The sequence below is a fragment of the Pyxicephalus adspersus genome, chromosome 5 (genome assembly GCF_032062135.1).
Source record: "Pyxicephalus adspersus chromosome 5, UCB_Pads_2.0, whole genome shotgun sequence".
Lineage (NCBI taxonomy): Eukaryota > Metazoa > Chordata > Amphibia > Anura > Pyxicephalidae > Pyxicephalus > Pyxicephalus adspersus.
Genome location: NC_092862.1, coordinates 5,818,200 through 5,843,150, shown reverse-complemented (window position 1 = coordinate 5,843,150; position 24,951 = coordinate 5,818,200). Strand labels below are relative to the sequence as shown.

Here is a 24,951-nt window from a genome sequence, read left to right as displayed (position 1 = left end):
AGATCAAGTGACGTTTTCCTGAGTAGTTTGTGTTTGGGTATTCTCAGCATTTCCCTTTTGTTAAAACCAAAGTATTTGTTGTGACCTGGAGATTACGGACGTGTTCGCGGGTTAAATGTAGAAGCTGGCCTTGTTTTGTGCCAGGGTCTTATGTTTGTACAGGCAAAACCAATGAATGCCCAAGTAATTTTAGGGTGCATTTTATGGTGAATTGATGTGTATGCATGATTTGTTGGCATAGCATATGAATGAACATTTTATATTTTGGCTTTTTAATTATTCAATATATATTTCATATATATTAGAGGTTACCATCGGACGTTTGGAGACTTTGCAGTGCTCCCTGCATGTTTTAATGTTTACTTTTGCAACAAAACTTCCACATATTGCAGTTACTGAATCTGCATTTATAGTTGCAGACTAAGTTAATATGTGACATTTTATTGTTCGTGAGACTTGGAAGTATGATGGCATGGGGCATCTTCCCATGTCTGTCCAGCTTAGACTTTACCTAAGGTGAAAAGGAATTAGATGAAAGCCAATTTGTTTTGAGGCTTAGCATCCACCTTTTTCAGGCCTTGAAGACCCTGTTTACACCTTGCCAGATAGCCGGTAAATTTGAGACTTCATGAACAGGCACACCATGGAAGTTTTCAGTAACAGTTGTACTTCTCACTTCGGAGTCAATCAAATCACTTTGGAGCCTATGGAAACATCAAACCATCAAGAATAAGGAATTCTATTCCCTCTAATATCCCTCCAAAGCCTGGATCCGTCATTTGCACCTGGATTATTTAACTTTTTTTTTCCTTTTGTTTTCTTCACCTCAGGTTTCACCCAAAGTGGGGAGAAAGGAAAGCCTGGCTTAGGAGCAGCCTAACTATATTATCGTCAAAAATAAACCTTAGGTTCTTCACATCAGAACCTAAGATTTCCAAACTCATTATCACGCCCTACTCAACCTCTCAGCTAATAGTTCATACAGTCATTAGTCTGTTTTATTTACAATAAAATATTCTTTTGTATTTCAGTGCCGAAGGAAGCCATACCTCTGGTCAGAGTAACGGAAGAGACCCCCAAGCACTTGCAAAGGCAGTTCAGGTTCACCAGGACTCGCTGCGTACTATGTACTTTGCCTAAATGGTGCTGGTACCCAAATCTGAGGCACTAACCAAGGAGGATTCACGCCAGACCAGCTGCACTTATTTGTATTGTAGTCTGCACTACAGTGACATCAAGTGCAATCTACCACAAACCCATCGCACTCATGGCCCCTTGATCACTTACCAGCTTTCCGTCCAGACCCTAAAACCTTTTTATTTTTATTTTGGACTGCACACCTGCAATATTTTTATTTTTTATTTTATTTTTTAAGTCAGGTTTGTAAAATTATGCGTTTAGGGAATTACCCTCTTCAAATAAAATCTAAACAGATGTTCACTCAGGGCTTTCAAGAAACGCTACTAAACACATTTTCATCCTTCCGGTTGGAAGTTCCATTTGGAATGGTTCTACGAAATGTTATGGCCTGAAATCCGAAGAAAGAAGCATCTTCTCCAAATTGTAAAGCCTTAAATATATTAAGTGATTTTATGTTTTATTACAAAAACTTGCTTTCCTCTTAAAATTGTGTCAAATATTCTAGTATGTAACAAATCTGAGAAAGCTGTTAAGGTCAAAGGTAAATAGGTTTTTTTTTTCAATATCATAGTATTCATTTTTAATACGTTAGGATTTTTTTTTCTGTGTGCCATTCAGAAACCTCTGTGAAAAAACAAAAATTTTTTAATTTAATGCATTTTGTCTGGCTGGACTAAAAAAAAAAAAAAAATTTTTTTTTTGTCCAAAGTTGCATACCGATACGGGTCTGTGGCAATGAAAAAAAACAGTACAATCAGGTTAAGCTAATGTACAGAAGATTTCTATTTTAGCAGTATTAATGTGATATAACAATGCTATTTATTTTATTTACACAGAGCATCATATTTCTATCTACATATCTCGATGTACCTAGGCAAAATGATGTCTTTTTAATTTGTTTAATATTTTTTTTTTAATTTTTGGGGACCAGTAGACTTACAACACAAGTTGACTTATGTAAAATTTAATGTTATATTAACAAAAATTTGCTCAAATTTAAGGAGCTATTTAGACCGAAACTTGACGAGCTAACCTAATATGGGCCTTAAGTGCTATTTTGATAATTAAGATCAATTTTTAAAGGATATATAGGACACAAATATGTGCAGTTTCTAATCATGAGCACATAAGAAATAGTAATCGCACACTCTTCAGCTGAGTGTATCTAAAATAAATACAGAAAGTTTGATGTATGTAATTTTTATGCTATCGACTTTCTGCTGTTCTTATACAAAGACCATGACGCACTACAAAGAGCCAATCAATTGCTCTTGTGCTGACAAAATCCCTGCCATACATGAATTAATGAACACACATCTCCAGACTTTGGGTATCCAGTGGAAGTAAATTGCTGGGGAAATCATCGTGTTGAAGTTTAATGTTAATTATTAATAAAAATAAAGTAATAATGTTTAACCTTTAAATACTACAGCACAGAGAATACTATTTAAACATTATAGCAGAGCTCCGGGTTCTGCCTCTGGTGCCGGGTGGAAACCTGCACTGCCCTGGATGAGGGGTATAAACATATATATTTTCTTCTTAATAATGAATTCTAGTTTGAAGCAATCTATATATTTTTTTTTATTTAACTGCACATAAGACATCTTGTGTTTTTTTGATTTACTGGGCCCATTACCCTTGCACTGTCATTAAGACCTGTAGGTATCTGAAGATGAAACTTCCTGCAGGACCACCGGCAATGAATGGATGCAATTTCATGAATTGTTTCGCTTCTGAATGGCTCTAAACACTGCAAAGTGGGGCTCTTTTGATTGGATTTAATTAGGTAGTCATGGTGATCATGTTTTTTTTTTTGTATAGAAAGCTTTTTGGGGTGTTTGTATTTTTGTTTTGTGTGTGAGCTAACTGGTTTGTTGGCACATGAGGTCCACATACCAAAATCACAAAATGTTACGTTTAATACGTTTAAAGCAATAAAAGAAACACTTTCCAAAACATCCCAAAGACTAATTTTAAAGTGTCAACCCCTACAAAGAACTTCTATCCCCCTCCTTCTGCTACTCCTCCACCTTCCTGCTGTTTAAATATATATAAAAAAAATCCTGATCTTGATCCTATTAGCAATGCAGTCTGCTAAGAATATTGTATTTAATCTTGCCTCTGAGAGCCTGTCTCTCCAGACTTCTAGTATTCAACACGTTTAGGTGTGTTAGATGCCTGGGTCCCCTGCTGTGGTTTCTTCCTCTGAACCCCCCTCTACAATTTTATTTGACTCAGCAGTGATGTGGGGGTAACCCCAAACAATTACAGCGTGCAGAAGGTAACACAATGCCAACATGCTTAAAAGTATGCACGTCTGAAGAAACTACTAAGGGCTGTAATGCAAAACATATCATCACAAGATAATACCTCTTCATCCGCAGCGACTATAGGTTATGACAGGTTCTCTTTAAAGCTGGTGGGGGTCAACCGTTTTCCCCTTTCAATCACCATGATTTTTCCAACACTTCATGGTTTGTCATTGAGTCCAGTAGTCATTAAAGGTTGTCCACCATGTTTTGCAGTCATCTTGACCGGGTTTGGGGCTTTCCTATCCCTTTCCTCCTACAATATTTATATGCAACTTTAATTTTTCCTTTGTGCTATATTGAATATGCAATTGTGTAAAGAGTGACCTGTGATTCATTTAAAGCAATATCCTTATACTTTTTTTTTTTTTTATCCTGATACAAGTGTTTTATTATACCTGCATTTGTTTAAACTGCTACTTGTTGCATTGATTGTCCAGCTGTTTGAGCCTTAACTCCATATATTTTGTAATCCTTGAAAGAGATTTTGTTTTGAGAGAATGTCGACATTACAGCGGGCTCTCTAGAGCAGCGTTTCTCAACTTTTTCAACATGGGGGAGCCTTCAGGTCCTGAAGGGGACCCTGTTAGTAATATATCCGCAGTTCTAGAGATCTCAAAGAATGTCATACAAGGCTGACCCCCTTTTATAATTCCTATAGCCACAGCTCTGTTTTAGTGTGGTGGTCAGTGGGGAAAAATACCTCTTACCTTGCTGGTCAGGGGGAAGAATGTCACCCTTACAGCTAGCCAAAAATATAATTGTTGTCACTTCAACTGACCTGATACTAATTGCTCTGGAGCAACCCTGGTTTAGAAATGCCGCTCTAGAAGAATTGTTTGCAGGGGCAGCAATTTAGCGGTTGAAGAATAAATCGCTAGCTCTAATGTAAGGTATTCTGTGAATTGTATTTCTTTGGTAGGTGCAGAGCTCTTGCTAGCTCAGGCTTGGCATAAACATTTAACCATAATCATGCATAAATTGGATTTTTCTTTTTAGTTAAGGGTGCCTGTTCATTCTTGCTTTTCCATAGTTAAAAAAAATAATAAACTGGCAAGGGACAGTAACCCTATAGTTGCGATAGGACTCAAAATCTGTTTAGACTGCTCCTCACTGATCAAGTGGAATCTGTTTCTGTAGATCACTGCACTGTACATGTCCTGTGTTCAACCCAGAAATGTTTTTAAGCTGGGTGGTATGAAATTGTAGGTGGGTGGCAGCCTATTGTGACCAACGCATAAGGAACCACCCAAAAACAACCGGGTGCTGCACCCGGCTTAAGAGGGCTGGGGGGAAAAAAGGATGTCATTGCTCTCTGTATAACCTTATTAGATAAACCCATGATAGCAGTTCGCATGACAAGCAAAGCACCGAAATACAATTTATTTCTGCTGTGAGGAATTGTTCCATGATTTTTAGGGTTGCTGTGCCACATCACGTATTTAGGAGGCTATAATATAGATTTTTGTCTGGCTTTTTTTTTCCCCTTGGCAAAGGACACCTTGCACAAATTTTTGAGACCTTTAAAGATTAATACGAAATGATAACTTTTTCTTCTAGCGCCTTCTAGGGTTTTGAAAGAAGGGCTTTCTGTGATTTCATAGGAATGTCATCTTGTCTTCGCTTAGACCATTGCATTGGTGCATTCATATTTTACTGCCGGCCTCCATTAGCAAAAAGTTTGAGCCGAATCATATTGAAGCAATATTACTTTGCTTATAACCTTTTGCTTTAGCTGGGCGTTTCTCTTGATACTTGATATACCATCTATAAAGTATGATTGCATAGTAAAAGTATATACATGCAAACCATTATTTGCAAAATACAGTCGCATGTTAATTGCTCCTGTGCTGTAATGCAAACGAAAATGTATTTTTAATCACATCGATTTTACATATAAGGTATGTGTGTGTATTTCTATTAACTATAACTTGTGGTACAGCCACAGGACCTGTGATTGATCTCTGCTGTCTGCACAGCTTAGAGGTAATTTACCCACTTGCCCCTTGGTACATTATTATGCTAAGATTGCATAAGGGGGAGCAACTTCTGCACAGAACAGGGTGCCTCTCCCAAGACAAAGTGAAAGCAGATTAAAAAGCATGAACGCACCCTTGCAATTTTAGAGTGGTCGGGTAAAGAATACTTCATTTAGTAGTCTTTCTTGAATTCAATAAAATCTGTAACCTGCTAATACCTTTTAATACTGCATATCGGCATGCTATTGATTTTACAAAGCCTCCCGATTAGTATAACAGCTTTCAGCACCATGCAGCTGATATATTCTCCTGACTACCAAGTGCCGTATAAAAAAGGGCTTCAAAGGTGTCAACTTTACTTGGTATTGACCTTGGCAATTTAAAGTATCAAAAAGCCGTATTCTGGCCCGATAAAACAGTGTGATCTTGCTAATGTATGGCAGATTAAGCTTTTATTTGCAGCTCAGATCTGTGCAAGGATTTTGGACTATACTGTCCAAGATCAAAGCAAAACTTGCTGTTTGGGAACAGAGAGCCATGCAGCCTTTTTTATCAATCCGTTCTCTATATTTTGAAACTGACCCATACTGCTGCATAGGCATTATAAGCCTGTACTATAAGTGGGCTTATTGCAGAGGTTCTTAACCTAATAGCATGCGAGGCAGTATGAAGGTTGGCACAATGGGAAAAACTAAATTCCTATTAGTAAAACCCTCCTCCCCTTTCCTTGTGTTTCAACACCTATCGGACATAGGGTTTACTAACCAGTGCTTGGGGGCCATTTGTATTAAGAGTGTAATATGATAATCTGGATGAATGATAGCCATTGCATTTTCTTGCCAGCCTAAGATTGTATGAGATCAATCAAGTAGCTGGCGAGGAACCGTGCTGCAAGTTCTAGTCTCCTAACAACTGCAGATTTAGTCAATTTTCATCACTCTAGCTATACCTCTTAATGGAAAGGTCTCAAGTTTTTGGTGCTTTTTATTTTGAAGCTACATAAGAATCTATGCATTTTTTTCCATTATTTTAAGGGATTTAGGGTTAAACGTTTGATTGAAAAAAAATCAGTAGGCAGATTTGCTTCTGTTGAAAAGTTTGCACACAAATTCACAAAACAGATATTTATTTATTGTTGCACTAACACAAATCAAGTAGCAAAATCAGTTTTGTTTTCTTGCCCAAATGCAATTTATAGATTTAGGGATATTCAGAAAAATATATTCATATATGCTTAGGTAATCAGCTGTTTCATCTTTTATCCATTTTGAATCTTGTAATTGTAATCTTCATAGGTAAAGTGTGTCTTGTTACTATTCAGTTTGTGCAGTTTGCCTTTTTTCAATGATGCAATTTATTTTTTTTTTTATCTTTTTACCCAAACTATCTTGTCTCAGTATCTTTTAGCTTTTCTGAAATGCTTTTTTATATACTACCTTTTGTAATTGTTTAATATCCACAAAATTATGTTTAAGCATTTCACTGCCCTTTCATTTGATGATGTACATTCTTTTATGGTACATTTTTTTATGGCCCGGTAATTTGTCCAATATTACTCATTTTTCAAAGCAACAATGTTGGCCTCAGATTTGTCTATTTACCCTGGGATAATAAACAATGGATTCCCAGTAAATTTAAATTCTGTTCACATTAATGTAAGTTACTTTATTAAATCATGAAATCCATTGCAGGGGACAAGGTTAATGCATGCACCTTCTGTGCACTTCCTGACTTTGAAAGCTGTCTTTCCTAAAATGTATTAGGTACTTTAGACGATGCCTGGTCCCTGTCCTTGCATTGGTGGTTCCTTCGGACCCTCAGTATAACTGTAAGTTGTGGTACAGTGATACCAGTAATGGGACAATAAACTTGCCTGGAAGTCTGCTGAATGCTGTAAATGTTTTAGCCGTAGATAAACAGCAGCAACATTGGAGATGTTGGTTAAATCTGCAGGGATGTCTCCAGTTCTGTGAGTTATGGCAGTCCTGGCAAGTAGCTACTTGTTTCCCTTTAGCTAATATTTAAATTCCTCCTTATTAATATTTTCAACAGATACATCTCACACTGTGGGACAGAAGGTCCAAAGTGACGTAATTGTTGGTAATATCCACCCAATAATTAGTATTGCAACATCATAAGTAGACCCCAGATGATTCTATTTCAGGCCTTCCAGTAACCGTATGACCTGTAACTGGTTGTATGTTTATAGCCACAATGCCACCTATATGGACTTTCTCTAGAACATCATTTCTCAACCTTTTTTTTTTAACATGGGGGTGTCCGCAATAAGTTTGATTGATTTATAATATAAATATCCATGACACAGAAGACTGCCACCTGACTTGAGTGGCACAGATTGGTCAAGGAACCCTAGTAACCTTTCGGATAAACCCTGCCTGGTAAATACTGCTAGTTAATGGATAATAGTTGTTATGCAGTTGGAACAGTACTGTAGACATGCGTATGACCATTGCATCTTCCAACAGCTACCTAATGTATGATTGCATTGTTTGTACATTGATTCTTCTCTGCTCAAACCTGGGGTTTCTTTTTATTTGAAGTCTTGCGCATGGATTTCGCAGAGGGGCAAACTTAAAGGATTAGTTAAGTTTAGTATATGATCACATTTTTAGTATCTGGTGTGATTTCTTTGTGTCTTTGAATTAGTGGTGTGCCGGGTTGTGCTTGTCTGTGAATGTCTTTCGGGTGTGTAGGGGTTGTCATTCTGTATGCTGTTTATAAAAAAAAAAAAAATCCAGTGAAGACAATCTTTATGGCATTTAACATTTGTTTTTTTTTGTCTCTCTTGTTCTCTTGTCCAGTTTTGTCCCACAAGTAAGAATGGAAATCTTATTGTATTGGGTGTTAGGCTGCCAGTTGATTGTTCCAATACTGAGTTTTTTAATCTTGAGTTCTTTTCTCTTTCACATGTTGGATTCATGCTTAATTGCATGGGCAGAATGCTATCAAGATCTCTAGCATTGACCAACTGTTTTGATACAACAGTGGAACATTTTATAGAGATCTGGATGATGGGGACCTCAATAAATTGCAATTGGATTAGACCCAATTGTTACCCCTGCAGTCATTGAGAATTATTGACAATACCAAGTCGGTTAATGACAAGTTTTTATTTTTTTTTGTCCTGATAGGTTTACTTTAAAAATAATCATAAATGCAATATTAAAGAAATCTGTTTTTGGTCTTTATAGGCCTCTATTTTTTCACCCGTGCTAACCCCTACGGGGCCTGTGTATAAACATATAATCACTTAGACTTGGCCAGTGATCCTCATTCATTATAAATAAGGAACATGTGAATCTTAAGAATTGTATAAATCCCGAGTAAAATGATCACTAGCTAGACCCTCGTGTGTCCTACCTTAGTGAAATCACATGGATTGATTGTTAAGTTATCCACCATGATGAATTCCCAAGTACACATTTCAGTTGTGATCTGTATGTTCAGATTTTTGTCTTGTGTTTTTAAGCAGAGAAAGTACTGTAGTATTCCTCAAGCCAGCGTTTTACTGTGGTATATTTATATCCTATAACAGATTTATAATGTATATCCATGGTTTTAAACCTAATGTGCGTTGTTTATAGGGCGTTCAGTTTTGATATTGTTGAATGTAACTGCTAAAGTTTTTCGGCTGCTTTTTAAAGTGTCTGTCATGCCAAATGGAGGAAGCCATTTCGTTTAATCAGAACGGTCTACAGTCTTGCTTGTAGTCCTTTTAATTGTACAGATCATTTTGATATTCCTGCTTGAATTGTTGGAAACATGCAAAAAAAAATGTGCCTTCATAGCAATGAAGTATAAAGGATGCCCCATATAGGACATATTTGCCCTTAGGAGACTGTAGTTTTGTACCTCCCTTCCTAATTCTCTTAACCTGCATTTTCTCAACCAAATCAAGTTTTGATATGACTGATATCATGCAGGGGGACAAAATTCTTAAGTAAATTGGGCCGATACATATTTTTTTTTTACTGGCATTGTGCATTTATCATAGTAGGTATTGGTCGGGGATGACTTATCGAAGAATAAGCCAGTGTTTCAATCGGCATAAACTGGCATTGTTCTGGCAATAAATATTTCCAGTAATTTCTGCTATTGGGTGCAGTTGCTTAGTAGCTTGTTGCATTGGATTAGCAGAGTTGGAGAGATCTCAACTGGATCTACCATCTTGTTCTACTGTTGAAACCTTTGCATTGCCAATCAGACAATTATTCCTTTGTGGTGTTGGTGCTTAATTTTTCCAATAGCTGTGAGACCAAATTTGTTATGGCCAAAGAGGGCAGAAACTTTGGTGGGAAGTTCTTGTCTGCGGCGCTTAGAAATGCCATCCATTGCGTGTTTGAACTCGCTGGAAATACCAATTTTCATGGACCTCTGAGTCCATCTGCAAGGCTTTGCATGACTGGGTCTGTCCATCGTACGAGCTAATAGTAAACATATACTTAAACACTTAAACTGTGTTATGAAATTACAACTTACAAAAGAGCGATCTTGTTAACTTCATGGCCATTATTGTTCACAATCTTAGGTGAACCCAATACAGACAAATGCCCATTGAGATCTAGTAGATCTGTCTGTTCCAAAGTTACCATCAGATGGGAGCACCAAGTACAGTGAATGTAATTTTTTTCCTGAATAATCCTAAAGCTTTTCTGTTACACATCGGTTCCACACAGACACGTTTATAAAATATACTTTTACAAGGCAACCTTCCATATGATAACCCAAAAAGTTCCAAAATGGCTTCCTCCGGTGTATGTATGTGACTGGTGCACTTTCTAAAGCAGACTAGACCTGTAGATTTACCCGCTACCTCCTATGTGTAAAATAAACCTAAGACTCAGCCAAACGATTTTGGAAATGGCCATAACCTTATACTGAATGCATAAACGGAGTGGAGATTTTGGTGCCATTTTTCCGAACAAAGGGATTCTCCGCATTTGCCAATCTTCCTTACCCCCCAGGCACAGGGTGGCTGTTTGCATGCAAGCTTCTAGTGGTGCTAAGTTTTTTAATCCAGCCAATCACGTACACCTTCCTTGGTATTTTTAGCTTACCTTTTCTTCCCCGGTCTTGTAAGGGTTTTTCTATTTATGAGCAATTAAATGGTGCATTTTATATTTAAAGTTGCAACACTATAAAGGGTGCTAATATTTTATATTTAAAAGCAGATTATATAGATCTATATAAATATATATTGTTGTGGAGACTTAGTATTTTGTGGGGTCTCTTTTGGCTATTGTTGCTCGGGATGCAAGTTATGGGTACTGTGGATGGGACGATTTTTTTCTTTTTTTTTTTTCTCGGAGCTTTGTTTACAAATTTACAAATTCTGCTGTATTCACTTTTTTTTGTTTTGTTTTTCTGGTGTCTTACTTTTTGTTAAAGCCTGACATAAGAGAAAAAGGTAACCTGAAAAGTTTGGTAGCCTGGCTGTCTCTGGCTATAAACTGTTCTATAATTAGATGTACATCACACAGATATTCCACCTTCTGTTCATGAATTTTTGTATGCAATTTACGTGAATTTGGTTTCGTATTGCAGCCCTAGTTTGTCCAAGCTCAGTTTGGAAGAGGAAAAAGCACACTGAGATATTCTGCAGTAGTTCTAACGAGGGACTTCATAAGAGCAGGGTCCGTAAATGTTCCTTAATTGCAGCAAAGAAAAATCAGATTTTCTGCCCTACTCCAACGGGTTCTGTAAATCTCAGAACTGGGTTAAAAAGATACTTTGTGGGTTAAATCAACTCTGTTTTCTGTATTTGGCGGTTTGCCTGAACCATGTATGTAGCTACTAAAGTCTGTTTTTAGTTCATATACTTGTCCCTGGTTGGTTACTCTTGAACACGTTGAAACCATTAAATAATTATGACTGCCTATGCATTAGACCTTTAAGTTTGGTAACCTTTACATTTTCTCAAGTTTAGTGCTTTACTGAAAAATGGAGTAAATGCCCGCAATGGGCTGAGTTTCAGTGATAAGCCAGACCCTAAACAAAACAACTTTTTAGGGGTTATAGTGATAGACGTAAGGTGTGATTGTTGTAACCTTTGATGGGTGCATTGAGTGTATTAAGTGATCACATGTGCAACTCACGCAGCTTAAAATCGCCTTCTAATGTAGGCCTTAACCCAGTTGTCCCCCATCTTTTGAAGCTCGATAGACTTCCAGACTGTTGTGTGTCACTCAAAGAGGAAGAAACTTCCCCCAAAGTGATGTCATGATGCCAGAACCCACCCAATCTCCCATCGCAGGTCTGAGCCTGAGATGGGAGAGTGGGCAGGTTGTGTCCAGAGACATCCCATCCACCGCTCTGAGCCTGCCATCTGTAGGGGGGACATGGTCTGCGGCTCTGCATCGGCCAGAGCCGCAGACCACTGTTGGTCTCTGTGCTCTCGCGGCCCAGCTGTCAGACGGCCGCGGCCCACTAGTGGAGCCCCTTCTGCCTTAACCTTTCTACCAGTCTCACATGACAAAGGCTGTGAATACATGAATGGCAGTGGTTTAGTTATTTTTGGAAGGGAAGTTGATGATTTTTTTTTTTTTTTAAACTGGGTTACTTCAAATATTTAGAGGCACCATTAAGCGAAGAATTAGACCCCTGCTTTGTTTGCTTGACACGCTGGCTTCTGGAATGTGTCCAGCTATAGGACTTGCCGTTTTTGTCAGGCTGCTGGATTCTATACAATTATGCCAGCAAGACATAATGTTTTCTTGTATTTTATGAACTTTTATGTTAATGCAAATAGATTTTCTAGCTTTGTGTCTAAATGTCAGCTAGTTCCTAAAATTCTGACGCAGACTGGTGATGCTTAATACTGCTCATATTACCGAAGAGACCCACCTCCTGTGAGTAACATGCCTATTGAACGTTGTGTGCACTAGGGCCTATGTATGCCATATAGGTAGGCCGTTGAAACACATGAATTAGATGCGCCAGACATTGGTTACCTCTTTATGAATGGAAATGTTCTCAACATTTACATGATTCAATTTGGGGACTTTCAAAGACCTGAGCAGATGAATTGAAGCTTTTACCTAGGCCCCATGTTCTGTTAGGTTACCTTAAGTGACTTTTTTTCAGTCACCATTGTGGAGAACCAAAAATTAAACCTTGCCTAATTTCAACCCTCTAAAGGTGGTTTCATAGTCTTCCAATAATACTCCAACTCTGATTGTTGTGTGATGGGTTAGTCTTCCATATGCACACTTAGTGGTATGCTACATGATTACAACGTATTTGAAATTCCCTGTTCCCTTTTTAGCAGCCAGATATTGCATTTTGTATCCCCCTTCATTTCTGGTAATATGGAACTGATGATCTGGTGGGCTTTTCTTGTAGGAAATTAATTTATAAAGATATTTTAAAAATTGTTTTAGCTGTGTGTTCTTGTTTGCTTCATATCATCATATAAGTAGTGCAGTTTGCTTTCCCTTTCCATGGCTGTCGTCCTCAGATTTACATTTCAATGGCTTCTCTAAAATGCAATACTGTTTCCCACACCAACAAGAAGTTGTATCCCTGTCATTGTGGTTGGTTTTGGTAGTTTTGTGAAGTGATATTGGCTTGGTGGTGTAATGGCAAACACAAGGCTTGGCTGACTTTCTTGTGAGCATGTAAAACTTTTTATTTAGGTTAAAGTTGAAATTTCGGACATCCAAAAACACAACTGGTCTTTTAAAATAGTGTAAAGGGTAGTTGTGTGCTGCAAATCAGTGAGGAATTTAAATCCGCTAGCCATACACCAAATCTTTCACCATCCTTCTGTCCTCTTCGGCATGCTTGTTGTTGGCTTGACAAATAGTTGAGCCTTTGTTGGTTACCTGAAGAGATTTGGTGTTGTAGTCAATGGTTTCTCTAATATATTCATCAAAGTTCAGGAATAGAAATTGAATTTCCAGACACTTCCTCATCAATCTTACCATGATGCACCTTTCGTATACTACCGTTTTCTGGACAAATATTGCAAGACTTAGTGACTCTCTTGGTAAGGATTGGGTATAACAAAGTCCCTAGACTTTGCTGCACCTAAAAAAAAAAAAAAAAAAAAAAAAAAGTCTTTGGTGAATGGCCAGATTTAGATTTTTTTTATTTTATTAGGGTGTTTTTCATTTTTCAGCATATTGTGGTCTGCTAAATGTGGAATATGCCTCTCCTGTTTGTGATTGGTGGCTGAATATATTCAAGCATTGTTTACACCATATTATATAAAGACCATGGTGGTTGTTTTTTTTTTTTTTTGTTTTTTTTTATTAATATTAGAGATAACATATTACCCTAACTGTGCCTTTGTATCATCCTCCTGTATGTTGTACCTCATTGCTAATTATTTACCTGTATTTTATATAGCAACCAAATCAGTTTTTTAGATTGGGGTGCCAGAACTCCAGCACTTGAAGGCTGTGTGTAGGACAGGATTTTTGGACTGGTCCTGTGTTTTTTTTTTTAACCTAACTAATCCTTTATTGCATGCAGATCCGGCCAGTTTGTTGATCTTCAGCCTTCAAAGACTGGAGGATGGCACCCCTTTGCAGACAGACTACTGTCTAGGAAATCAAGTTTTTATCAAACTTGTATCTATAACACAGTATCTTATCAGTAGTAACCCGGGGCAAGCAAAATACAGCTTAAGTCGTCTTCATGACTCAAAAATATTACTTGAAACTAGCTTGCTTAACATTCTGCCTAGATGTGGTTTTATCAGTACAAACTAGAGCAACATTCCTCATTAAACGTTGAAGTAATGGCATTCAGAAGAAATTAAAATGTTCAAAATCGTATTTATCTAAAAAAGAAAAAAAAACTGCACCCTTTTTGCTCCACTTAAGCTGTGTTTTTATTTTTATAGAAACGAAAGAATCAAAAACAAATCATGTGTCTAAATGCTGCATATCTTCACTTACAGCATCAATGCACTTTCTCAATGTATGCCCAAAACTTGGATCGACTCAACTGTGCGAGGCTTGTGTATCTGGGCCCTTGTTTTTTTTGCTTTAGTGCCACGGTGTTCGTCACATGGTTCATTTTACCTGAAAGTAAGCATGAGCAAAACCCAAAAGAACCCTGTCTACAGACTGAAGAGGTTCTGCAAATTCAGTGAACCATAACAAATGGCCCTAGCTGAGTTCAATTTGCACTTCTCGGAGCTTGGACCTTCAAGAAACGGCCATTGTTTAATTCATAATTTGAAGCCTTTCTATACCCAAAAACCAGAGCTGCCTCTTATTGAATCCATATGATTGGGGAAGGGCTGTGGTTCAAAGAATGACTAGAGAAGCTAATCATGCAAAAAAGTGACCTTGAACTTATTAGGGCCAACATAAATTTTTTGTACTTGTAAAAACTGTAATTAGAAATAAAAAGTCACTCTAAAGCCGTATACTTTTAGGTTTTTGTTGTTTGGTTTATAAGTACTTTACGGATGAAACACAGCATTTATATTCATCCCACATTCTTGAAGCATCCTTCAGCTATGGCCTTGAAGTGCTGAGCATAGGTCCTGGTGAACGTGTTGGCTGCCGCAATAAAACAAGCTTGCTGGCTACAAGCTTGGTTAAAGTTGCATCCAACTCCCTCGTTAGGATCTTTAATACCCTTTTATACAATCTCATAAGATGAACCTAAAATAAAAGCCTGTTACAGGGCCTTAGGCACACATTAAAGCCCACATACACAATGCCTTAATTAGAACAATCATACTTTTGGGCAAAAATGGAAAAGTAGGTACCTCAAATCCTGAAAATGCTGCATAGTATTCCTATATATCAATTTTTTTTACTGTAATTTCCTGTGTAGCTTTTAGTAAATCCTATTAAGTTTATATATGTAGTATGTTTAGAGTGTCTAGTCTACCTATATTCCTGTCACACTGCCTTTTAAGGTCTTCTATTTTGTTTTTGGTCAGATACTGCAGATTTGGGCTCTGACTGTGGAATCTGACGGGATGTTATATCAGAAATAAGGCAATATATTCTTCCTGGAAAAAATATCTAATTTTTCTACCTAACTTGCAACACTGTATTTGCAATTTATTGAAACCTTTTTACAATGGAGTTTATATTGTCTTACTGTGTGTTCATTTATCCCATTTTAACCTATTTGCATCAGCTTCCCCTGCAGCAAATGAAGGGTTAAGTGTATTTGAACGCTTTCTAGAAAATATAGTTTGCACTATTTTTTTTTTTTCCATTTTGCAATAAAAAAGTTTCACTGACAGCCCTTCTCCCGTGTTTTCCTTTTTAACGTGTGTACCGGAATACTAAAAGCTTTAGTTTTTAAATGTGGTTTATCTTTTTCTCTCCAAATGCTGTAAACTCCTGACAGACTGATGTGAATGAAATTTTATCAAGTTATTTTGTATGGTGTCAATTTTTGTCTTTTTTTCCCCTGATAGTATGTTAATAAAAAATAAAGTCTTTAAACTTTTATTTTTGGTTTTGGCTTTTTATTTGCAAATTGATCATTTGGTTTTCATTGTTCAATGAGTACTCTATGATCTTCCCTATATCTAAGTATCTCGATGTTTGTGTTCTAGGAGATGAAGATGAACATTCTAGCTCAGAGGTGGGCAAACTTTTTGGTTTAGGGGCCTCAATGTGTTTTAAAAAATTGACGGGCCAGGCCAGTATCAGATGGATAGAGTCTTTGTATGAACTGATGTGTTACCTGTAAAAGCAATTACCTAAAGGAGAACTTACATTCAATTTTAGTTGGAACAGTGTTGGTCACCCATTTTTGTGGCTTGGATGGCTTTATTATTCGGAGGCACGGTGGCTCCAGTGGTAAGCAATCTGGCCTTTGCAGTAACAGGTCCCAGGTTGGAATCTTGGCCAGGGCATTATCTGCGTGGAGTTTGCATGTTCTCCCTGTGTTTGCCTGGGTTTCCTCCCACATGTCAAAACACGCAGTAAAGTTAATTGGCTTCCCCAAAAAAAATTACCCTTAGATATATGGCTATGGTAGGAACATTAGATTGTGAGCCCCTTCGATGGACAGTTAGTGACACAACTACAGACTTTGTAAAGCACAGCGTAATATGTCGGCTCTATATAAATAGTTAAGAACAGCTAAGTTTTAAGTGTAATTGGAATTGAGTACCTATGGAGCCTCTTGGCTTAGAACCTTCCTCCTCTGCAGCTTTTTGTGATCACGTTAACTACTTCAACTTTTACATCTGTAAATTGTTTTCATAAAAAGGCTTGAAATTACAGAATACATTATGTACATCTCAAACAAAACTCCTATCAAAGCAAAAACTTAAGCAAGGCCAGAAAGCACAAACTCTTCACTGTCTGTATCAAAAAATCGAATCAGTATCGAACAGTCTAAAGAGCGTGTGAAGGACAGATTGGGAAAGCTGCTCACCCTGAGAACAGAACAAAGGAAGATCTGATTTTCCTCCACACCCCTTCTGACATACTGCCGCTCTCCCCACCCCAAAATTTCCCTACCAAATGCAGATTTATCTATTTTGTTAAATTGTGCAAAGGCATACCTGACACTATGCATCTCAAGTGTAATATTTGATCACTGCACGAACTACAACATGTGTCAAAGTCCCGAAAGTCTTGTATGTTCCATATACCTAGGCTGCATAACTTATGCAGTCAGGAACAATGATATCTGTAATGGCCTTGTGGACAACAACATTTTTTTCTTTAGGACAAAAACATTAAATTGAAAAGATTTTTCTGACGTACACCGGAAGGACCTCCATGTTACACTGCTGCCTATAGGTGAACACTGACAAACTGTAGGTCAACCTTCGATAGCATTCCTAAGGTCTAATCCTGGGATTCTCAAAGACCAGAAATGTCAGGCTTATCCGGCTTCAGGATTGTGTGCACCTGATTCTTAAGATCTAAGACAGTCCTTTTAAATTCTGTAAATGCAGCTGAAGAACTACAAAATTAAGTAGCTGGTGGAGGCTGTGTACTCTGAATCCGACATGGAGGTCAATGTCTTTAAAGCAGTTAGTGTTAAGGCTGAATAAAAATGTAAACTTAGATCCTTGTGGTCATCCCCAGCTGAGCAAAGCATCCTTTAATAGACTTACTATGTCTAATAAATAGAATTAATAAGTCTATATAACTTTAATTGATTTGTTACATAATGTCAGAAGCCTCAGATGATAAGGCCAGCAGCACAACTGTATTTGAAGCTCTGGTAGAGCCTGAGAGGTTTTCCAAATAGCAAGTGGCAATAAGACCTCAGGCACTAACAACAAACTGGATAGCTGGAAATGCCTAGTTGAGGGTTGGATGATTGGAAGTGGCAAGGCCTTTAAATTCAAGCCATAGAAAATCACATTTAGGTGGCTCTGCAAGCAGGAGCACTAATGGGAGAATGCTTCCTTAATGTGCATGTAGTCCCTCAGCTTTAACCTCCTTTATGGTGGGGCTAAGGACAAAAAGACTCACAAAAGGTACCCTCAGTGCTTTGTCCCTAGCAGGCTATCCTGCTGTGACTTATGTTAATAGGGGGCCATAAAAATGGTAGCTAACGTTCTTGTATTTAAGGATCAATTGGATGGGCAGTTGGAGTCTTATCTTTCACTTCCACCTATAGAGCTTTATTCCAGGGGTGTCAAACTCCAATACACAGAGGGACGAAATTAAAAACTTAGACCAAGTAGCGTGCCAAACTTGAAATTTTTTTAAACAATCTCAAAAAGACTATGGCTAGTGCCGTAGGGTTTAAATTTCTTCAGAGTTCTTCATGCCAAAGCTGTAAACACGGCTTTATTGGAGTGCCTGGACCTAAACATTAAAGGCCTGCAAATCACTGGTGATGGCTTGTTTTAGAAACTTCATATGACGTGACTCTTCTTCTTTATGGGTACACCCATAAAACTGGAGTTTCTAGGTCCGCTTATCAATCCATTTTCCTAGTTGTGGAGCGGTGATGCATCCTATGGCCTTTTGAATTCTGACTGCAAGGAATGATATTTTTTGGAGTGTGGTTCCATACCTCAAGCGTCCTTTCTATATCTGCTACCGAAAATTTCCATTGCTGAAGTAACTGCTTCTATTTGCTGCTTCCTTTTGAGATTTTCAAGACGTTTCAGCCATAAAAAAACTTGTATTGCGCTAGATGCAGCTCCATGACAATGCAAATGTCAGGAATCTTCTATTCATATTTGTTTTTATTGGCACCAATACATGGGGCTTTTGAAAATATACCACAGCATAAACTGATTAAAAGTGCATATTTTGTTACAACATCAATCTTTAAAACATACAAACCTTAAAATCGATTATATCATGCAACTACTTCCATGTTTTGATCCCCAAAAGTTGACATAAACACTTCATCACACAGCTAACATTTTAATCATTACATATCTTGGTAATGGTATCCATTAGTAATGCATTTCACTGCACATTTGACTGCTTCCTCAGACCAGGAAGGGAGGTCAGGGTTGCCCCACAAATTTTCCCACACTATTGTGAACAGCTTCATGGATTACCAAGTGGCAATTCCTGCAGCTCCCATCCTGTATCTTCCTAGGTTTCTTGTCCCATTTCTTTTGTTGGGGACAAAGTCAGTTTCTTATACTTCCAACCCCTCCCAACCAGATTCCAAAAACTGTTAATCTGCTCCTTCCCATTCCTAAAAAGTAGTAAAAACAAGGGTCTCTGGATAAAAAAAAAGTGCATGCATTTTGTATCTTGGAGACACTTTCTGTTTAGAAGATCAGGTAAATCGATGGCTTTGATACTGCTGGATTACCATTTGAAGATGCTAAAACTGTATTAACTTGGGCACACTGGTTAGCTCACCCCTCACCTATAAGACATAGAAAGAGGTTTCTTTTTTTGCAGACTTCCTGAGGTTCGAGTTGCTCCACAATATTTCCCAAACTATTGTGAATGGCTTCATGGCTCACCTAGTGCCAATTCCTGTAGTGTAGACAGCTACAACCTCAACTATATAAGACATAGGAACCCTAACGCGTTTCACCCTGTAATGCATTGCACTGTAGGTGGTAGTGTGGTGCAGGGTGTGGTAGTGTGGTTTGCAGGGTGCAACCTGTTGGGGAATCGGGTCTCCTCTCCTCCACTTTCAGTTTACTTTACATTGATATTGTGATACAAGTGGAGGTTGCTGCAAATCTGGGTATCCTCCACCTGCTTTTGATATTTCCTTCGGCTGGCTTGTGATGAAAGTCTGGTATTCCCCATTGACCTCCTGATATCTCATACAATTTCCTTTTTTATTTTGTAATCAATAAAATGTATTTCTATATATATTGCATGCATTTTATTCGATATTTTAGCCCTATTTGTGTTCCTAAAATGATGATTGTGGTGTAAAGCTTTGTATAGTTCATTACAAACTGATTAAAGGATGTTTATATTGAAAGATGATGAACCCCTTTGTGTTTAAAGTCAGTGTTTGCCACTTTTAATTGGAAAACTCTGTAAGCTGTAATGGAGATCAGTGGTGTTTGTTCCAAACCTGAAAAGCTAATGAAAAAGAGCGTCTACTAGCCTCCTACTGTATAGTTTAGTTTAAAATCTTGCCAGCCCCATATATGCTAAATGCAAATAAATCATAGATAAATAAATGAAGAGAGAAAAGCTGGGTTTTTTGGCAGTTACGTAGTGTATTCAGTAAATTATACTCAACTTCAAATAAAACACAACTGATCAATATTAACGTGAAGAAACAAATTATAGAATGGACTCTCCCTAATTAGCTAGCAGTGGAGTATGAGACCAGTAGACTAGACATGTAAATCCCTGGCTTCTCTAGTAAGAGCTGTAGGTGGTAGAATAGCGGTAACGTCTCGTATCCTGACGCGTTTCACTAAACGGCTTCCTCAGGAGATCTGTGAGCAGCATTACTTGACTGGTGTATGGGGTTGTATTCACTCATCACAGCCAGTACTGTTCATTGTGGTGGATGTTGTATTCTGCTGCACAAAGTAGAGCCACTAACATCAATGAAAGTTTAATGTGCATAAGCATTTCACACTGATCACCTATACAGGATCCTCTCCTCCTGTGTCACTGTCTCTATTTGTCTTTTACAACCCCTATTTAATGTACAGCGATGGGTAATATGTTGGTGCTATATAAATACTGTTTATTATTATTAATAATAATAATATTACACCAAATGTCCTCTACATGGGAGGTCAGTTGGAGGATTTCCCAAATTTGGCCACTGGATGGAAAACTAATTAGGGATCTGAATGGTCCATAGTGAATATTTATATAAAAAGTTTTTTATTCACATCATATACAAAATCAAAAAGTTATGTACAACAAAATTTAAAATAATGCGTTTTGCCTAACATTTTTATTTAATCAGTAAAGAAACTTTCCCCAGGCAGAGTTTTCTTGGATGATATTTTGGAAGACCAAACTTCTTCAATTCTTCAAACAAAGCCACACTCAATGCGTTTCACAGCTACTTTTACTGCTTTATCAAGAGAGAGAAAAGTTAAATAAATATAGGGATTGCAAATGGCAGACAGATACAGACAGTGATATAGGAGGGGAGGAGAGATGAAATGGGGAAGGATTAGGAACTCCAGTTGGTTTTGCTTTTGCCTAGGGTTTTATTGGACAGATTTGCCTTTTTTTTGTGCCCAAGGTGCATTTTAGCATTCAGGAAATAAGGAATTAATATTGTAAGTAAAAAATGACAAGGGGAACTAAAAACTTTCAATTGTGTATTTATCAGTCCAAAAGAAAGCTGTTCACCATTTTTTTTCTTGCGTGTGATTGGATATTTTTTGCACTAATATTATTAATAAACAGGATTTACCGGTATATAGCGCCAACATATTATGCAGCGCTGTACATTAAATAGGGGTTGCAAATGACAAAGATACAGACAGTTACACAGGAGAAGGAGAGGACCCTGCACCGAAGAGCTAACAATCTAGGAGGAAGGGGAAGCAGCACACAATAGGAGGGGGATATGGAATGGTGGGAAGTAGTGAGAGTTTAGGAGACAGAAGTAGACGGGTAGGTGAGGTTGAAACGTTGGGGTTTGAGTGCTCTTTTAAATAAGAAGAAAATAGGATCAAGCCGAATAGGACGAGGAAGACCATTCCAGAGAATCGGGGCAGCTCTAAAAAAGTCTTGGAGTCGTGTGTGTGATTAGGTTATAAGTGAGGAAGTCATTAGTAGGTCATTGGAGGACTGAAGAGAATGGTCGCTCCGCCCCCTCCAGCCTCTTTCACTGAGGTACGGCGGCGGCTTAAGGTGCTCGGTCCTTCTGTGAAGCTAAGGCCAATCCGGCGGCTAGCACCCTTTTCCTCTGCCATCCGCGACCAAACGAGAGCCCATCACACTCAACAATGGCATCCGTCTCCGAACTCGCCTGTATTTACTCCGCTCTCATCCTCTACGATGACGATATCACCATCACGGTGAGTGAGCGGCCTGAGGCCGGGACTGTGAGGGGGAATGATATGGCGGCGCGTCTGAGTGACGTCACTGCTTTGTGACCGCATGGGACTGACCATGCTGAGGCCACGCGAACTTGTGTTAGATAAAGCGGACCTGTTATATGATAACCCAGCAGATATTTCCCCTCATTTCTGGGTAATGATTGTAGGGCCGCGTCAGGGCCTCCCCTCCTTGTTCTGTGTGTCACCCGGAAGCTGGGAAATCTCGCTAATGGGGACACAGAGTTCAGTAAACCCCTCCAGGGGGTCTGATTCTCCATGCCATGGCAGGGTGACAGCTGGGCCGGCCATGTTTAATCCATACAATGATGGCTGTCATGTCACATGATCCTTCTATGATGGGCACTTGTCAGCGATGTGTTATGGCACCTCTATATACTGTAGCAGTGTATAAAGTATCTGGTTGTCTACATGAAAAACAAAGCAGAAAGATTCACCTGTATGGGGTTTGGTTTGTTTATGGCCGGCCAGTGACTCCACAGCAGATTAGCTGCCCCGACCAGTCACCGCCCGGGGCAGAATCATTAAACTTCCCTTGGGTGACCTATCATGTGACAGTGTTGCTGATGAAGGATCCTGTCCTTCCCCGCTCAGTCTGTTTATTGGTCTAGCCCAGGCTTTGTCCCATGTGACCCACTAATTCTTAGGTCTGGGAGATTCCATTGTACAGTATTAATAGGGGGATCTGGAGGAGTCCTGGAAACCCATAGACAACAAGCATTGGTGTCACGCTGATTGGCTTTGCCCCCAGGACTTTGGCTCCATCAATCTGCCCCAGTTTAGGGGTCTCCTTTGCACCCCCAGAGGAGCTCTGAACTTCAAAAAAGCCCTGCCAGTGTTCAGCATTTGAGGCCCCGTCTATTATTTTGCTCAGATATTCTGGGAGATTTCTTCTCCATGTCTTAAAGACGGCTCAGAAATTTGTTTTCATGGAGATTCCACGCAGCTGTCACCAGAAGAGGAAATCCTCCAATACTTTGTGCTTCATCACTTCCTGTCTTTGTGGTCACCTAGACAAGTGGTGTAAATTTCCCCAACGGGGACACCGAGCCAAAGACTGATGGAGGTTCTCATTCCATCCAAAGCAGCTTTCACTTTGCCCAATGTTAGATTCACTCTGGAGAGGACATGATGACGTTTTAATTGTCACTGATGAGGTGATTGGAGGCTTCATTAATTTTCATTAAGGTTTCTGGTTCTGTTCATCTAAAAAGTTGTCAGCTTGCAGGTGATTGGAGCTTTGGGGTCCCTATTTAATATTCACCATTCATCCCCCAGTTCTAGTGACTGGGGGGGTCAGTATCTTCCTTAAGCCATAAAGCATCCATTTATATTTCTGTGGTCAGTGACCACCCTGACCTGTACTAATGTCACATGTTGTCCATGGCCGTCTTTAACCCTTTGTGTTTTTCACTACAGGAAGACAAGATCAACGCTCTGATCAAAGCAGCCTCCGTCAATGTGGAGCCTTTCTGGCCCAGCCTTTTCGCCAAGGTAATGATTTCTTCTATTGACATTGGAAACACATCAATCGTATTCCTGGATATACAGAGGGGTTTATACCCAAACCTGCGATTGGTCAGAAGTGGAGATTTGGGTGACACATTTGTGGCTTTGTGATCCCGGCCTCTGTCACTGGTGTCACCAGACAGGAAATGACTAATGAGCTGCCTTGACAGATTGGGGAAGGCTGGGACGCCCCTGTCAGGTTTATGTCCCCTCTAAGGGTGAATCTTTTCTATTGGTGTAATTAGAAGATGATTTCTTGGGAACGCTAGTTTCAGAAAATCTTTGGTTTTGCTCTGAAGTTGTAGATCTTCCCTCGCTGCTCCAATATTGGGGAAGAAGCCCAGGTTGTAAAGGCACTGAACCCCCCCCCCCCCCCCAAAAAAAAGCAGAAAGTTCTTTGTAGTGATCCTGGTGACAAATACCCAACTTTTGTGGCAGATTAAATCCTCATAGGGCATGGTGGGGTAAGACTGGAGGGCGGACCCCGGGGAGGTGTTTGGGGTGCTCAGACTTGTTAGGTGATTGCTGTGGTTTGCCATGCTCATTGTATGACATCCTGACGTCTGGTCTCTCTGCAGGCTCTCGCCAACATCAACATCGGCAGTCTGATCTCCAACGTTGGAGCCGGTGGTGGAGCTCCTGCTGCTGGCGCTGCCGCTGCTGCCCCCGCTGCTGCTGGTGGAGCTGCTCCAGGTAAGAAATGGCAATATTAGTTTTAAACCGTATTTTTATAACTCCAACAAATTAAGCAGCGCTGTACATTAAATAGGGGTTGCAAATGACACATACAGACATAGGAGGAGGAGAGGATCCTGCCCTGAAGAGCTTACACTCTACCTAAATGTCTTAGTAAACTCCAGCTTCAATAATTCCCTTCCAGATGTCTAGATCTTGTGTGATTTCTTGAGCCTCTAAACTGCTCTTTACTGAGAGGTCATATGGGGGCGCTGTAATCCCTGCAATTACTATCAATCCAGTTTATGAAGCTGCACGGCGCCCTCTAGTGCACGTAGCTTGGAAGCACTGTTTAGCTGCCTGTGATCACTTACTATAGCAAATTTTAATGTTGGCACAAGAAACTGTTTTCAGCAATTCCAGTTTTATATTTCCAATTGTAAGCCTGAATGTTTGCTATCAGATCTTCTATGGCTGCGAACTTGTGGCGTTCTTGTAAGTCAGGAGGAAGCGATTTACATTAAGCAGCCATGCGGTTTTTGTAAGTTTTAGACCGGCTGAGTAACTCGCTGAGGTTAATGTTTTGTTTTCTTTTCCAGTTGAAGAGAAGAAAAAGGAGGAAGAGAAGAAGGAAGAGTCCGAGGAGTCTGATGACGATATGGGCTTCGGTCTCTTTGACTAAACTTTTTCTAAGAGAACTTGTAATAAAGATTCAGTACAAACTATTCCCGTCATTGTATGTTTTGTATTCATTTCAACGCCAAAACTAGGGGGGGGCAAAACCTGATTGGTTTAATCTGGTCATGTGTTCCTGGTGATCATTGCACCACCTGTGAGTCTACCGGGTACTGAGCCAAGCTGAGGCCCTTTCACACTTGTGTGCTGTGTT

At 39.1% G+C, this 24,951-nt stretch overlaps 2 protein-coding genes across 3 annotated transcripts in view; both read left to right on the top strand.

Moving 5' to 3' along the window:
* The window catches only part of AGO2 (argonaute RISC catalytic component 2), a 44,550-nt gene extending 28,671 nt beyond the window's left edge, over positions 1–15,879 (top strand). For both annotated transcript variants that reach the window (XM_072410617.1, XM_072410616.1), the window contains exon 19: positions 1,032–15,879. In XM_072410617.1, the coding sequence (XP_072266718.1) occupies positions 1,032–1,140 (109 nt within the window). In that variant the 3' untranslated portion in view covers positions 1,141–15,879. The remainder of the gene's footprint in view (positions 1–1,031) is intronic.
* Positions 15,880–21,635: 5,756 nt separating this feature from the next.
* Positions 21,636–24,787, top strand: RPLP1 (ribosomal protein lateral stalk subunit P1). The gene is made up of 4 exons (XM_072410615.1): positions 21,636–21,839; positions 23,298–23,372; positions 23,966–24,080; positions 24,662–24,787. The coding sequence occupies exons 1-4, from the start codon at positions 21,768–21,770 to the stop codon at positions 24,742–24,744; spliced, it is 345 nt and encodes a 114-aa protein (XP_072266716.1). The 5' UTR covers positions 21,636–21,767; the 3' UTR covers positions 24,745–24,787.
* The last annotated feature ends 164 nt before the right edge of the window (positions 24,788–24,951 follow it).

Bases quoted from the DNA above. Each gene is read 5' to 3' on its own strand.
- RPLP1 (XM_072410615.1), top strand. From the start codon at position 21,768: ATGGCATCCGTCTCCGAACTCGCCTGTATTTACTCCGCTCTCATCCTC. The intron at 21,840-23,297 runs GTGAGTGAGCGG...TTTTCACTACAG, and splicing joins ATGACGATATCACCATCACG to GAAGACAAGATCAACGCTCT. The intron at 24,081-24,661 runs GTAAGAAATGGC...TTTCTTTTCCAG, and splicing joins TGCTGGTGGAGCTGCTCCAG to TTGAAGAGAAGAAAAAGGAG.